The sequence below is a fragment of the Montipora foliosa genome, chromosome 5, assembly GCF_036669935.1.
Source record: "Montipora foliosa isolate CH-2021 chromosome 5, ASM3666993v2, whole genome shotgun sequence".
In the NCBI taxonomy this organism is placed as follows: domain Eukaryota; kingdom Metazoa; phylum Cnidaria; class Anthozoa; order Scleractinia; family Acroporidae; genus Montipora; species Montipora foliosa.
The window spans coordinates 45,114,925-45,129,924 of NC_090873.1; the positions used below are offsets into that span (position 1 = coordinate 45,114,925).

Genomic DNA, 15,000 nt, shown 5'->3' on the forward strand with positions numbered 1-15,000 from the left:
ATGCTTTTGCAAATCTGACCTAACTATCAAATTAGTTTTCACTTCATTCAAAATTAAAAACATGTTTAGTGTTAAAGATTGTACTCCTGTTGCTCTAAAATCCATGGTAGTTAACAAATTTTCTTGTGCGGGTTGTAATTCCCGTTATATTGGCAAAACTAGTCGCCACTTTTCTACCAGGATAAAGGAACACACGGAAAGAGATTAAAACTCGCATATTTTTAAGCATTTCAACACATCTCCTTTATGTAAGAGCAAATACTCCCCTTTGTGCTTTAGTATTCTGGATTCTGCCAGCAACTCAATTGATTTAAAACTCAAAGAAGCTTTTCATATAAATAAGATCAAACCAGAACTTAACAAACAATTGCAGCATTACAACACTTTTCTCACGTTTTAGTTTACACCTTGATGTTTGGTGTCACGCTGTAAATAGTACCCGCTTTTGTATTACATCATGTTGTAATAATTTTTTCATCTACCCGTAGACTTTTATAACTGTTCACACTTAGGAACTCATTAAACTGATGATGGCATAAGCATGCCGAAACATGTCTTAAAAAAGTTGTCTGTTTCCTACAGTATTTATCATACTTGCTACTATTGCAACCTTATGTAAATAATAATAATAATAATAATAATAATAATAATAATAATAATAATAACTGTACAGGAGAATGACTCAGAGATAGAGAAGGGACTTGCTGGACAGACATGATACTTTCTTAACAAATCTTTTATGCCTTCGCTTGGTTGATATTTCTTTTTCTTACCGAAGATTTTTTATTTACAGATGTTTTAGATAATAATAATAATAATAATAATAATAATAATAATAATTATTATTATTATTATTATTATTATAATTATTGTTATTGTTATTATTATTATTATTATTAGTAGTAGTAGTATAACAACAACAACAACACATCATCAAAGACCCTGAGTCTTTATCTTTGCAAACAACCAGTTATGGCATAGTTTTGTGATATTTTATGCAAAATACATAATAAAACCTGAAACCTAAACCTGTCTCTCAGTTGTGGGAATAGGAGCAGCGTGAGATGTTAGTGAAGACCACCAAAATTTACAACAACAACAACAAAAAAAAAAATAATAATAATAATAAATTATAATAATTAATTAGTTATTTTTTACAAACCTCTGGTTTTTAAAAAGTTGCATTGTCTTTTTCATCATTGGTGCTGGAACTAATGAAGATAGATGTACAACACATTTAAAATGTATGACAAAATTAATTTATTATTATTTTCTACACTAAAAATAAATGACATTAGCAGGTCAGAATTTCAAGCATAATTTAACAATTAACATGAATAAATGAACACAAATAATAATAATAACAATTATTATTATTATTCATGTTCAGTTTGCCCGTAAAATAACTACGTCTGATATTATACTGAGTTCCTCTTCACCTCTTAACTTCTCAGTGTAATTATTGATAACCTTTGTTTTTGCCAGTGCAATCAAACCAGTCTTTAGCCTTAAAAATATTTGGCAGCATTACAACAATGCACTTTACACGATGAGCAGTCAGGTCTGTGTCAATGACTGGGTCAACTCCAGCCTTCCAGCCAATTCTAAGCCACGTCAATGAATTAATAACAGTAAAGTGGTCTATTTTCACATGGAAAATAGAATTATACATGTAAAGAGTGAGGCAAAAAGTTGTATTTTTCCCAGTTGTTAAGATCTTCAGGCCAGGAGTGCCCCGCTGACCTCAGGTTTTTCAGTTGAATTACTGTTACAAGTTATCACCGTTAAATATGGTTACTTTACTTTACCTGCTAGTTTCTTTGCTGGAGAAGAGCCCATGTTTCTGTGGTTTACCTGTGCATTACCTCCTGACACAGGGGGAGCACATGGATGAACTCCTGTGCCAGTACCAAATTTAGCTTGCTTTCTACGTACATCACGAGGAGGTTTGGCTTCTGTGGTAACATATGCAAGTTGAACTTGTCGTTCTTGAAAAAAAACAGCGAATGTTATGAAGAAATAGGTAGAAAATTGTAAAGAAAAACCTGATAGACAGGATGATCACTCAAGAAGGAAAAAAATGAATGATTAATAAATGTTAATGTTTCTCACTGAAATTAAGTTCTGTTGGATGGGGTCAATAGCTGGATGTGTGACCATCTGAGAATACCCATTGCTGTACGTGTTAGCCTGCAAGGCTCTCTCTCTGAGGTGGGAGAGAAGGAGACAACCCCAGTCCCTTGGAGGGCCTGCTCGCAGGCTATGTATGTGTAGGCCTTGAGTGGTGAGCTGGGCCAGCATTGTGGTCATCATTCGTCCTTCCCAACTCTGTCATACTATTTATTTTGGGTTCAGTTTCATTTGATCAAAACCTGACTGGAGGGTATTCCGCATTTCCTCTCTCATAAAAATTAGCTCCCAGCTAATTACAACTGGCTGCGGTACTGTGCTTTGGGATCATACATAGGCCGTACAGAGGCTGCCTAAGGTCCCTTATATGGTTTTGCCCCAATCTTAACTAGATGTGCCCTTCTTAATTCAGTCCCTAAGACCAAGAGAAAGGGTGATTTCAAGGGTCAATTTTGTATCTAAAAAACAAAAAAAATTGCCTACCAGGTTTTTTTGCCCTTTGACTTGCAGTGATTTTTTCATGAATTTTCTTTAATCTTTCCTCCTTATCAAGTTCATTTTTCTGAAGAGTAAGAATATAATGTTAAATTTATTCCTGTGTTTTTTAATGTTATTCTCTTCCACAGTTGTAACACCTGAAAGTACCCTAGCCTACCCTACTGAACTGTAGAGAAGATACCGGTACTTTTCAAGGGGTTGGCAAGAATGGCTGTATAAAGTAACTCTAAAAGAAGCATTTGTCAAGGAAGATTTTAAGGTCAAAATAAAATTTAGAGCAACTGTGTGTACATGTATATGTGTGTGTGCGTGGAGTAGGTGGGGGGCGGGGCTGGGAGTCATGCAGCATCTGATTTAGAATTTCACTAACGAGGGGCAGTGTTCAAAGCAACATGGATATAATTATTTTCTCAGGGATAACGGTACTCAAAACTTGATGAGACACCACTGTTAATTTTTCTCCAGAAATAATTATTTCAGCCAAGTTCCTTTAAAGTGCCCCTGTGATCAAAAAAACCACTTCCTTTTTTCCTTCAGATTTTGAAAGTGTGTTTGCTTAACACCTGACTGGCAAAATTTTGAGCTTTGATTTTTATCCAAAGGCCGTTTACTTTGAGTGTAAGTTTTGGATTTCACGGTCCGCCATTACTCATGTTCAAAACTGACCAATTGGACCTCAGACAGTTGGATCATCCAGGGAAAAGTGACATCAGAGGCTCACTAGCTTAAAATTTCAGCGTGTGAATGCAGCTTATTATATATGCAAAGCGTGAGTTTAAAAGTCTGAAAGCCCAAAACTGCCGTGCTGCATATTAATTCTGTGGCGTACACACGTATTGCATTCTTAAACTAGTGAGCCTTTGACGTCATTTTCTCCTCGATCCAGCTCTCTCAAGAACATAATGTTAGTAATGGTGGACCATTAAATAGGAAAATTACAGTTAAAATAAAGAGGTGTCTTTTTGAAATCAAGGCTTAAAACGTGGGTCACTTAGTGTTTTGTTAACATAGTTTTGAAATCCAAAGAAAAATATGGATTGATTTTTTGGTCACAGGGGCACTTTAACAAAATGTTATGACTGTCACAATTCATACTTGACATTTCTAAACCTCGTGTTCCCCTTTATGAATTGATCAGTTGAGTACAATTATGTAAACCATCAAACAAACAGTCTTCGATCATTTTGAAGAAATCTTTTTTTAACTCAAACCTTCCAAAATTCCTACGAACTGGAATTATTTTGAAATTTAAAGTAAACTTCTGTCACAAGTTTTCTCTCTTACTGGCTACTGTTTTCATAGAAATAGCTAATTATAATAATTATTGTAAACAACTTTACCATGTACAGTTCCCTCCAAGACTGATTGTGTTTCGGTTTTGTTCCTTTAAAATCTCTGAAGCAGTGTTTCTCCCACAGAGGCTCTGTATCATCAATGAAATACTGACAGAAGAAAATATGCTACAATAAGGAAATGAATAATGTTGCTCTGGCACTAAAAACACACTGTAATAATGGATCAGCAGACTCTTTTGTTTTAAGCAGGTGAGGAGGTGAGAGGGGGTGGGGGGGAGTGCTTAATTTCCACTCCACTGGATTATCAACAAATATAATGAATAATTTAAACCCTACACCCCACACTGACAGGTCTGCAAACACCCAAGTCTATATTCTTTTACGCCATTTTATTAGTTTACACCAATAAATTATTAATTTATTATTATTTATTATTACTATTATTATTCTCATCATCATCATTATCACTATCATTATTTGTTTTTTCATTTATTCCATTCATGGTCAACTTACTGGGTTGCATTCCTCTAGGTGCAAGAGTTGTTGTGGATTACACCTTAAAATAAAGATAAAGCAGGTTAAGTAAATGAACTTACATAGCAGATCTATTAATAATTATTAATTTTTCTCAATTCTTAATTTGTTTTTATGGAAAACAAGGATGCTGTTGTGGTGAGTGCCCTCCACTGCCACCACTGTGGTCTGCGGTACACCATAGGTGAATGGGGTGTCAGTTTGTTGGCAAAAATTCTTTCTGAATACTCAACTAACCTGAAAAACCAACGTCTTATTTGCTTTAAGTCTACTTGATATTCATTTATTTATTTGTCCTTTAATATGCAGCTCCCAAGAGCAAAATCATTTTGATGCTTGCATAACAAGGGGCCATGTGGTCCTGAGGTTAGAGCCTTGAATTTGCATGCAGTTGCAGCTGGTTGAAACCCTGCTCTGACCTGATTGGATTTGTTGTCAGCACTTGGTATTGAATTCTTCTTTACCCCATGCTGTATTTGGCAAACCCTTCACAAGGCAGCGTGGCCGACTGGTTAAGTTGCTTGCCGTGATATCAGAAGATCCCAGGTTCAAGACCAATTCCCTGTTCAGACCACTGATTGAATTTTATACTCATTCTGTAGTCCTTGGCTCAAACTTATCAGCTGCACTTGTAAATCAAAAATTTGGTTTTATCAACAGAGTTGATAATGTAAATTGGCCACCGTACAGAGATTCTAAAAGAATCTCTGTACAGTGGCCAATTTACATTATCAACTCCATTGATAAAACCAAATTTTTGTATACTACTTCCCCACCGACGCAGCACCACAGTTTCTTTAGAAACTACCCCTTCATGCACTTGTAAATCGCCAACTGGTTTGCCTCCAGCGATTTGCACTGTTCTGTTGTATAAAAGATATGTTTCATTGGCCATAAAAATCCCCTATGTATGTAACAGGTTGCTTCTTGACAGATAAAAAAGTTCTCTGTCTATAGCTTATATGTTATTAACTATTCAAAGGTCATGATATATCAACAACCTTCAAATAGGCACCCCAGCTGGAACTAAAATGCAAAATATGGAAACATATGGAAAAATGTAATGCTTCAAAACAAACAGTGCAGCTGAATAGCTGGCGACCAAGACAACAAAGTACATAACCTTACTGTACCTCTCGAGGACTGGATGTAGAATTTCATAGGGGACACCACCAGTATCATCAAGAGCTGTATGAAGACATGAACAGAACATTCACCTTTAGTTGCAGCTTTTTGATGTGAAAAAACTCCAACCTAATTATCCTTGAAATTGTTTACATACCATCAATGTTCTCAATCAACACTTTCATTGCAAGCTCAAACAATGATGTGATCCCTGAAATGACAGAAAAAGCATTTATATTTCAATCATTAAAATTATTAAACTCATCAAAAGTACTCACTTAGATGAACTTGAGTGCAGGTGCACGTTTTGTAAAAATCTCAAAACTTTTCATGTTTCTGGTACTAGGAAGTTGTTTGAAGGCGTGAACGTTTTAATACCAATTGATGTGTTTTTTATACAATGTAGGTTCACAAACATGTCCAAACACCAGCTTTTCAGAGAAAGTGTATAATTTCAAAGTTTCACAAATGGCTTTCACAGCCTCAGATGTTTTGTGGAAATAATCCCCACTCAGTGTGGTTAAGTCAGCAACCTTTTGTGCTTGTTCATCATTGTTGCATCGGGCAAAGTGCAACAGCAGTTTGTTTATTTTAAAAAACACTACACACATGTATGTTGAGTTCAAAATCACTTTCCTTTTTTATGGGATTTAGAAGCTACACAAAGCAGACACTCATCAAACTGTTAAGCCTTGATATGGTGAAAACAATGTCAAAGGGTGTCAGTCAAATTTGCTATTAATTTAGCATCCCTTTTCCAGTTCTTTTAACCTTAAGGTCACCAGTGTGGTAATCAGTGCGGCTTTGCACAACTTTGCACTGATCATAAGGTCAACAAGCCACGTCTTTGTTAAAGGGACACTGTCAAGGCGTTTGTAACGATTTCTGCTTGAACAATATTTATGAAACTTCATCTTTTAACACCTTGATGGCTTTAAATTCCCTTCTTCATTATTTCATACATGATCAAAGTGAATGTTTAACCAAAGGGACAGCCAGCATTATGTTTTATTGATTTCATATTAGTTAGAACTCAAAAATTTGAAAATGCTCACCCAATTAACCTTTTCAAGTTTGCCTGAAACACTATCTCAGCTATTCATTGCATTGCCAAAAGCATGTAAAGGTACTCTGAACATTAAAAAGTCCTTTAAATTAAAAGGAACCAGCCTTATTTTGGCTGCAATTGACAGCACAGCATCCAGTCCATTCCCAGGGTGGTATTACTTAGTTCTTATTAACCGACCTAGCTCGGTTAATAAGATGTTTATTATATGGCCAAACAAGAACAATTTAATTCATTTAATGTAACTGGTTTGTACTAACTGACACTTTGCTTGTGAACGGTGATGAGTGGCGATGAGCTGAACTTAATTCTGTCAAAGTTTGCTCGTCATCCTCTCTTTTGTCATCATGCTGTTTGGCACTTCCATAAATAAATATTGGTAGAAGAAAATACTCAATATTTTTGCATTTTAGTTTGCATCTTTTCACCGCAAAACATTACCGGTCTAGATGCCGGTCTAGATGGGAAAATCTAGACCGCGGTCAATATCAATTTTAGCCAATCAAATTCGTGAATTTTGTAATTCCCAGTCCTCGTAAGACAGAGCCATATAATAAAGTGTAAAATAGCATGACAGTATCCCTTTGAGGCAGATAAATATACTGACCTCTTTCACTTGAAGCTATTTTTCTTCCAGAGAACACCTGAGTTCGAGATTTCCGTGATGTCAAGGCATTCGCATCTAGTTCACTTCCTATTATGCCTTTCAACAGAAGAGAATTAAAAAAAACTTTGGTGAAGTATTTCTGGACTGCAGCACTAAGGATCAACAATGGTATTACTTTGGCTCAGAGAGACCATGGATAATACAATAATAATGAACGGCTCTGTGCAAAATAACAAACATTTCTCCTAAATGCAATGCCTTTATACAAGACGATGCATGCAAATATTGCTCATCAACAAACATGCAGCTCGGCACTGGACTGCTGAACTGAACTATGTCCAATGCTGAAGGCAGGCTAGAATATTAAACAGTGGCAAATTCCCAATGATTCTAAATGAGAGAGTTAATACTAAATAACTGCATTAAATGCATCATTTCCAAAATAATAATTATTATTACTCTCATCATCTTGATCTTAATCATTTTTGTATTGGACTTACCCTTTTTTTTCCTTGGTGATGTATCTGCTCCAAAATCTGGTGTCCTGATTGGTTTATAAGTTGGTTGAATTTCTGGTAACAGGGAGTTGTGAACGGACAGTGATGAAGGCAGAGGAGGCAGGCCAAGCTCTGGTCTGACACTGTCACTTGATGTCAACCTGATTGATGGAGCAGCAGATGCAGTAGTACTAAGAGGCCTTTTCTTGGATTTTTCAATTACTGGTTCACAGCCAAATGAAACATCACAGAGCTGAGGTGCTGACCGCATCTAAAAATGTTTAGACAAAAATGAAACACGATAAAATTCAGAAAAATCCATCAGAGTATAGAATGGCCAATCTTGTCAACCTACATGTATATTTAGGTTAAAAAGTGAACAAAAGCCCTCCCAATTGATTTGAACTGATTTTATAGGTTGCCTGTTGACCAAGTGTTGGTCATTTGTTGGCCGAGAGTCGGCTGGGAAAGCCAAAACCCTGAATGATGGAAACTCAGGGATCAAATTAAAAACCCACATGCACAATGATATTATTAATTATAACAATCGTGGTAGGAGGGTGTACTAAGTGCTGCACCAACCCATCTTTTCAACATTCCATCTTCCTCCCTCCCTCCCCTCTCTCACTCCCTGCTAACAATTCAATCAAAAGATCAAGACAACCTTTTGATATTACATAACCTGTAAAACAAATTTTCATAACATAGAAGGTGACAATTGTCCAGTGGTTAGGCAGCCAAGGAACTGAATGAAGATGCTCCAGGTATGAATCCCCTCTGATCACCAAACGGAGCTGGGTTCATACAGTATGATCTCCACTCCACTGCACTTCATTAGCCAATTGGCTGCCTCTCTCCAGATTGGTTTCATGATGTATTATGCCATGTTACATGTTGTATAGCTTATTCAAATTTTTCTCTCCCCCATACAAGGACATGTTTCATTTTGGATAATTAGCAACTATTCACCGAAGTGGAGATAGCTAGTGGTGGATATTTACCAAGTAGCGAGGCAGCGAGGCAAATATCCACTACTAGCCAGCGACACTGAGGTGAATACTTGTTTTAGTAATACATATATGCTAAAACAGTGAGATAATAAAGCACAAAAGATGATTTTCAGCCGCAAATTCCATGTGAATTAATCAGAGGTGAATAGCAAACGATATCCAGAGTTTGAGTAGCCAATCAGCGCACACGTTCAACGCTTTCCACTGTTTTAGTATATACTAAGAAATGTTATTACATGTAGCTTTGAGTTGAGTCATTTTTGCTTTGACAAGGTCCATCACAGTTAGTACAGTGGATTCCTCAAGACATGTTGTACAGGTACCGTATATGTATCTTTAAAGTTAATTTAATTGCGTTATTTCCAATAATTAACAACTACTCGCCTCAGGCTCAGTGATTATCGGTGAATATTCACCGAGACGAATTTAGTATAAATACACAGGTGATTATTTCAAAAAAGCGAAAAAAAAAAAACATTTCAACGCGAAATCATCTTCACTTACAGAGGCAAAACGACTACTGGCAGCCATTTTGTCTGATAATCCAAGATAGTGAGCCAATGAGAGCGCAATTTTGTATAATCACCTACAGGTGTATTTATACTACATGTAATAACTATTATTGAACATTATTTTAAATTAATTTTTTACTAAACACACATGTCAAGCTTGAAGTTTTCAGGCTAATAAGATTCTAAACTTTCCTTCTTATACTTGTTTACCTTTGATTTCGTTTCACTGATTTCACCAGTTTTGTGTCTGGGTTTTACATCTTTGTGGTTTGTCTCCTGCATTTCTGTCTCACAAGCCAACAGTGTTGCACCAACATTGCTCTGTTTGTGATTTCTGAGGTTATTGTTCAAATGAAATACATTCTTATTGTCACTCCCTGAAGATGAACACTGTTTGCCCAGGGTAGATTCTTGCTTTAGCAAATCCTTCCATTTTGTCACCAGAGATGAAGCTAGTTCTCCAATGCCACTTTCAGAGTGTTTTCGATAACGATTTACTGCTCTTCCAATACCAGTCGCCTAGGGTAAAGCCATTTATCAAATGAATAACTTGCGTATTAATAATACATGTATTAAAGTATTATCATTTGTCTCAAGAACTTGTCATGTTTGGTGTAGATTCACCACAATCAGCAACCAAGACATACAGCAAATTCCAACTTAAGGATGGTGCCTACTATTGTTGGTTTTCACTCATGTGATCAACAGGCATGTTTTTCAACGAAAACAAAAGGAAGCGTTTGCATAATAATAGAGTTCAATTCCCGGAGGATTTGGTCAAGCACCAACATGGCCGCCTTTTCTTTGTTTAGGGGCACCAACATGGTGGTCGTGACGTCATGTGAAAACCGAGAATTGGAATTGTGCATACGTTCTGCACATCTCAAGATACTTGGGTTACTTACAGGTGATGCTTATTAATACAGGGATATTTTTGTCCCATTTAAAACTATGCAGAGAAAGTAGATCTTAGGAAGTATTCTTGGTATACAAAAAGAAAATTGGGGGTAACCATGCATTTTTCAGAGATAATTAAGCTTCAGTTTCAGAAAGAATGCCATACACGGTTTGTATTTTAAAGCTATTTAAATACAAATACATTGTGTGTATTTTGTATTGTTCATGAACTGTCTTTGAAAAATGCATGGTTACCCCCAATTCTCTTTCTTTCTTTCTCCGTTCATGTTTTTTTGTGTTTTTTCATCATAGCTACAAATTGCAATGTTTTTTTTAAGTTCCTGTATCCCACAGGAAGTCGTGAGAGGATTGTGCAAATTCGGCATTTACATAACGGCGAGATTTGTGATTTCTTTAGTCGCTATATACGAGCGATTTATGAAGCCAAATAGTTGGTCAGAAATCACCATATAAGTATAGACTAAGAGGTAGCCACTAAACCAATGACAACGGCTACCTTTCCGTCGGTATATGTTGTGTGAACTAGGAGGTAGTCACTAACCAAATTACTAATTATCTCTTTTTTCAGCTCCAAGGCGAGCAGTGCACTGTTCTCTGGGTATCCTGAACTGCCACAGGTAACCCAAGCTCTATGAGTCTATGTCATTTGAGCATCGCGTTAATAACGAAAATGTAAGGGTTGGTTTCGGGGGGAAAATATGCAATTTATTACAAAATTTCAAACGCTATTATAAGTACTTTTTTTTTTCAATAAAGATCTCTTACTTTAAGTACTTTGTTTGTCTTTTGTGTCTGGAATGGTTTGGGGTTGCTTTATGGGTCGATTTCATCAGGTTTGCGGTCCAGCCGAGTTCAAAATTTCATTTAATTTTGATTACCACCACTAGTTTTTGGGAGTAAAAGGGTCAAAGTGAATTTTGTCCCAAGGATGCATAGAGAGATGAAAAGGATGTTGACAGGCCAAACAAAATTCCCACTTCTAACAAGTTTAGTAATTGAACCACAAATACTTGCATACAGGGTACAATGCACTTCCAACTGGGAACCTGTTCTTGCTGTTCACCAAAATGAGTTTTCCAATCGAAGCAACAAGTTTCACGTACATTTTACCATTTCAAGAACGTATTGGTATTTTTTATATAATGTACATAATAAGGTCCAATAGAATTGGAATTTAGAAATGTTGGTTTTTGAGGAGAGGGGAAAACCAGAGCGGGCAACAACTGCAGGATTGTATCCTGGTCGGGATACATTTGAATTTGATCAGGACCACGTGACCAAGAATCAACCAATCACAGTGCTCGTTTTGTTGAGCGAAAGTCTAGATATATAACAATATGTTTTGTTTCCCAAGGGGCAAGAGGTTAAAAGAAAGGAAGCAAACTTTATTGAGTTCGGCTAAATTGCAGAGTACCCTGCAGCGCTAGCTATTCTGCGTATATCAATATTCACACATGGCTACTAGGCTTTATAGTTAAATTTGAATATCAATTTGTTTAGAAATCTCCCTTGAGACTTGCCTTGCCTGATTGCCACTTGAATGCAAGATTGTTTGTTAGTGTAAACAAACTGGTTATCAGTACCCTACCCTGCGAGCAGAGTCTCTTTCGATCTTCCTAGATAAGTCGGGAAGAGGAAAGTAGACTCTGCTCGCCGCCTCCACATTCTTTGATTTGCCGCTCATCCAAAGAATTGGATGAGTCAGTCCAGTTTCGACTTCGCATGATCAGTCGCCATGCGTCATCAATATTTTGAAATTTACAACAGCGTGGCAATTTTAACTGTTAGAATTCCCATGAGTTTTTCCTATATGTGTCGGTTAAACTAGCCTGACAGAAACCTATAAATTTTTCAGTAAAAAAATAAAATGGCATTTTAAGATATATGGACTATCTTTAGTTTCCAATGAAATGATTCCTTGATTGTCGTGTGTTTGCCGGAGTTGTTCGAAAATATTCCGACTTCTTCTTCGTTTTGTGGCTACTGGTCACGCGTGACTGACACCGGATACATAAATTTTCAATTTTTAACGCATGCTCAATACAAAATGTGGAGGCGGCGAGCAGAGTCTACTTTCCTCTTCCCGACTTACCTAGGAAGATAGAAAGAGACTCTGCTCGCAGGGTATCAGTACCCATGCAAAGTTCAATATATTATGCTTAACATCGACCAAATCATCCCGCGTTAGCGCCTCCAAGCGTCTTGTTAAGAAAATTCAAAATAATTTCTGTAGATGACTTACTTTCAAAATATCAAGCGAGATTTGCAGTCCATCAAGTTCCTTGAGGTATTTTTTCACCTATAAAGGCCAGCAGCAGACGCAGAAAAAAATATTAGTACCACCAGTGTATCACATTGCGTTCACGGAAAACATCGAACAAAGGATAGAGAACAACTTCGGGTTAACATAAGGTCTAAACAACATGATACGATACAAAGCCAGTTTATTTATTGATTAATGTTTTCCTATTTGCTCCGAACTGACCTTTGGATTCAGTTCATCTGCACGTTGGCTGTAAGGATTGTTCATAATTCACTGAAGTTACGACAAAATATAACTTAAAGGTCTCACCTTCCGTTCCTCAAGGCTTTCATTGTTGAGTTTTTTGTGAATTTTCTGTACGTATTTCTCAAGAGAAGACATGGTCAATTAAAATAGACAAAATTTAGATGTTACAACATTGCGGGAAATGCGGTAATCAATGAAAATGCTGCCTCTGAAAGAGTGAAATTTGGAAAAATTCTTCATTTTTAATGGTCTTCCATGGCTGCCTCGACTGCATGGGCAAGAAAACTTCCGGTAATTTTTTGTCTTAGCCAAATACTCCCCAGGCCATGCGCAATTTCTTATTTGCAGCTTCTCTGTAAGACGACATTTAAATCGATAAATGTGGTTTTTTTTTGGCAATTATCGATAATTCTGGCGTAATACAGTGCCCTATATCTAGCTAAACGACAGAAAGCTGGTTGAGCGTCGGGCTGTCACGCGGGAGGTCGCGGGTTCGAACCCCGGCCGGATCAACACTCAGGATTTTAAAATAACTGAGGAGAAAGTTCTGCCTTTGTAATTTCATCTGCAAATGGTTTGACTTTCAAGTCTTCTCGGATAAGGACTATAAACCGTAAGTCCCGTCTCACAAATATCTTCTATGTTCATAAGTTCCATGTGGGATGTTGAAGAACCCAAGCACTATTCGAGAGGATATATAAAGTCCCCCGTGTTGTGGCTGTCCTGTTCTCTCCAGCAGAACTGGCCGGCTTGGCGGTGATGTCTCTAAAAAGGCTTGTGGTGTATGAGGCCACCTAAGCAGAAACAGCCACAAGTCAAAAAGGGACTTTGCCGAGTGCTGGAACATCTACATGTAGATGTAGATGAAGTAACGTGAAAACAAGGTAAAGCGTTGGGAAAACACCAAAGAGATAGACCATTCGAATAGAGATGGGCAGAGGCGGGAGGTAGCCTGTGTACAACCGAGAGCCGAGAGCGGGGGGCTGTACACAAGCTAGTAGGGAAAAAAGAACCAAAAAAATACATGAAAGGAAAGAACAGAAGGGGAAAAAGTAACGCAACAAAAAAAGAAAACAGAGGTAACGGGGTTACAGCTGTTAAAAAGTTCCAGAAGTAACAGGGTTACCGCACAGAAGTTACAGAGTTAACAAATCAAGTGCAGCTGTGATCCTCGCAGGACTTCATCGGGGTTCGAACCCGTGACCTCGCGATACCGGTTAGACGCTCTAACCAACTGAGCTGTGAAGCCACTGACGTTGGGAGCTGGTCATTTGTGGGTTCCAATGTTCCCGTGTGGAATGAATCAGCGATGAAATTTAACAGAGTAACAAAAGTAATGGTAACAGAGTAACATAGGTAACGGTGTTACAGAGTAACAAAGTAAACAAAGTAAAAAAAGGCAACGGGGAATACCGCAGTTACAAAGGTAACGAGGCCAGTAACAAGTTAAGATATTAACAGGTCTAATAGAAGTGACAGAGTAATAAGAAGCTAGTAAGTGGTATAAAAATAGGCAACGAGAGTGGTCTTTCGTTTGTCGCTCGGGAGGTTTTGTGCGGGTAGTATAACGCGTACTACCCTTATTTCATGAAACTAAGGGAAGTTAAAAGACTCGGCCCAGGATGCTTGTGGAGTCGACATGTAGCAATTACGTTTAGCTCCAAGATATTTGCCTATAAGCCATTTTGTCTCCTGGTTCCCCATCAGCCAAATCGTTTAAAGATCGCCATTTCTCGAATTCTAGACCGTCCTTGGAAAGTCGACGCAAAATCCCCATGTGAGATGAGAGTCATAGTTTCTTCTAGAATTTCAGCGCGGAAACCTAAAGAACTCGGCTTTTAAGGCAAAAATGGGCAATTTTTATGGACAACTAGACGCTCCGTGAGCGTAAACTGGGTTGGTTTGGTACATGTTTGACCTCCTCAAATTTTCGCACTCATTGGATTGCCATATGGAAACCCAGAAAAAATCCAGGATCTAAACAACTACTACTCTACCATTGGGATTACTGCCAAATTGCTATGTATTCACTCCCCACGGACCCTAGAATGTTCTTACGCTTAAGCCGCATGGAAAACGACCTGGAACTCGAAAAATAGATAGCTGTTGAAACGATTTCCTAAGGGGAAACCATGGCAGAAATGGACAACTTCATAGGCAAGTTTCTAGGAAATAAACAACTACAGTATGACCCAATTGCTATGTATCAACGAAGCTTTTGAACAAAGGCAAAATAGCCGATTTTCTAAGCAAACATTTAGGAGCTAAACAACAAAGTCTCCCAAGGAGGGATTATGGC

At 37.5% G+C, this 15,000-nt stretch overlaps 1 protein-coding gene across 1 annotated transcript in view; it reads right to left on the reverse strand.

The window, feature by feature from the left end:
* LOC138004369 (elongin-A-like) overlaps positions 1-12,971 on the reverse strand; it is a 17,110-nt gene extending 4,139 nt beyond the window's left edge. Inside the window, exons 1-12 of the mRNA XM_068850868.1 lie at positions 12,765-12,971; positions 12,435-12,491; positions 9,485-9,793; positions 7,756-8,023; positions 7,256-7,351; positions 5,740-5,793; positions 5,591-5,645; positions 4,437-4,479; positions 3,969-4,070; positions 2,614-2,692; positions 1,809-1,988; positions 1,163-1,211 (exon numbers count right to left, since the gene is read on the reverse strand). Coding sequence (XP_068706969.1) covers positions 1,163-1,211; positions 1,809-1,988; positions 2,614-2,692; positions 3,969-4,070; positions 4,437-4,479; positions 5,591-5,645; positions 5,740-5,793; positions 7,256-7,351; positions 7,756-8,023; positions 9,485-9,793; positions 12,435-12,491; positions 12,765-12,836 — 1,364 coding nt within the window. The 5' untranslated portion in view covers positions 12,837-12,971. The remainder of the gene's footprint in view (positions 1-1,162; positions 1,212-1,808; positions 1,989-2,613; positions 2,693-3,968; positions 4,071-4,436; positions 4,480-5,590; positions 5,646-5,739; positions 5,794-7,255; positions 7,352-7,755; positions 8,024-9,484; positions 9,794-12,434; positions 12,492-12,764) is intronic.
* Between the last annotated feature and the right edge of the window lie 2,029 nt (positions 12,972-15,000).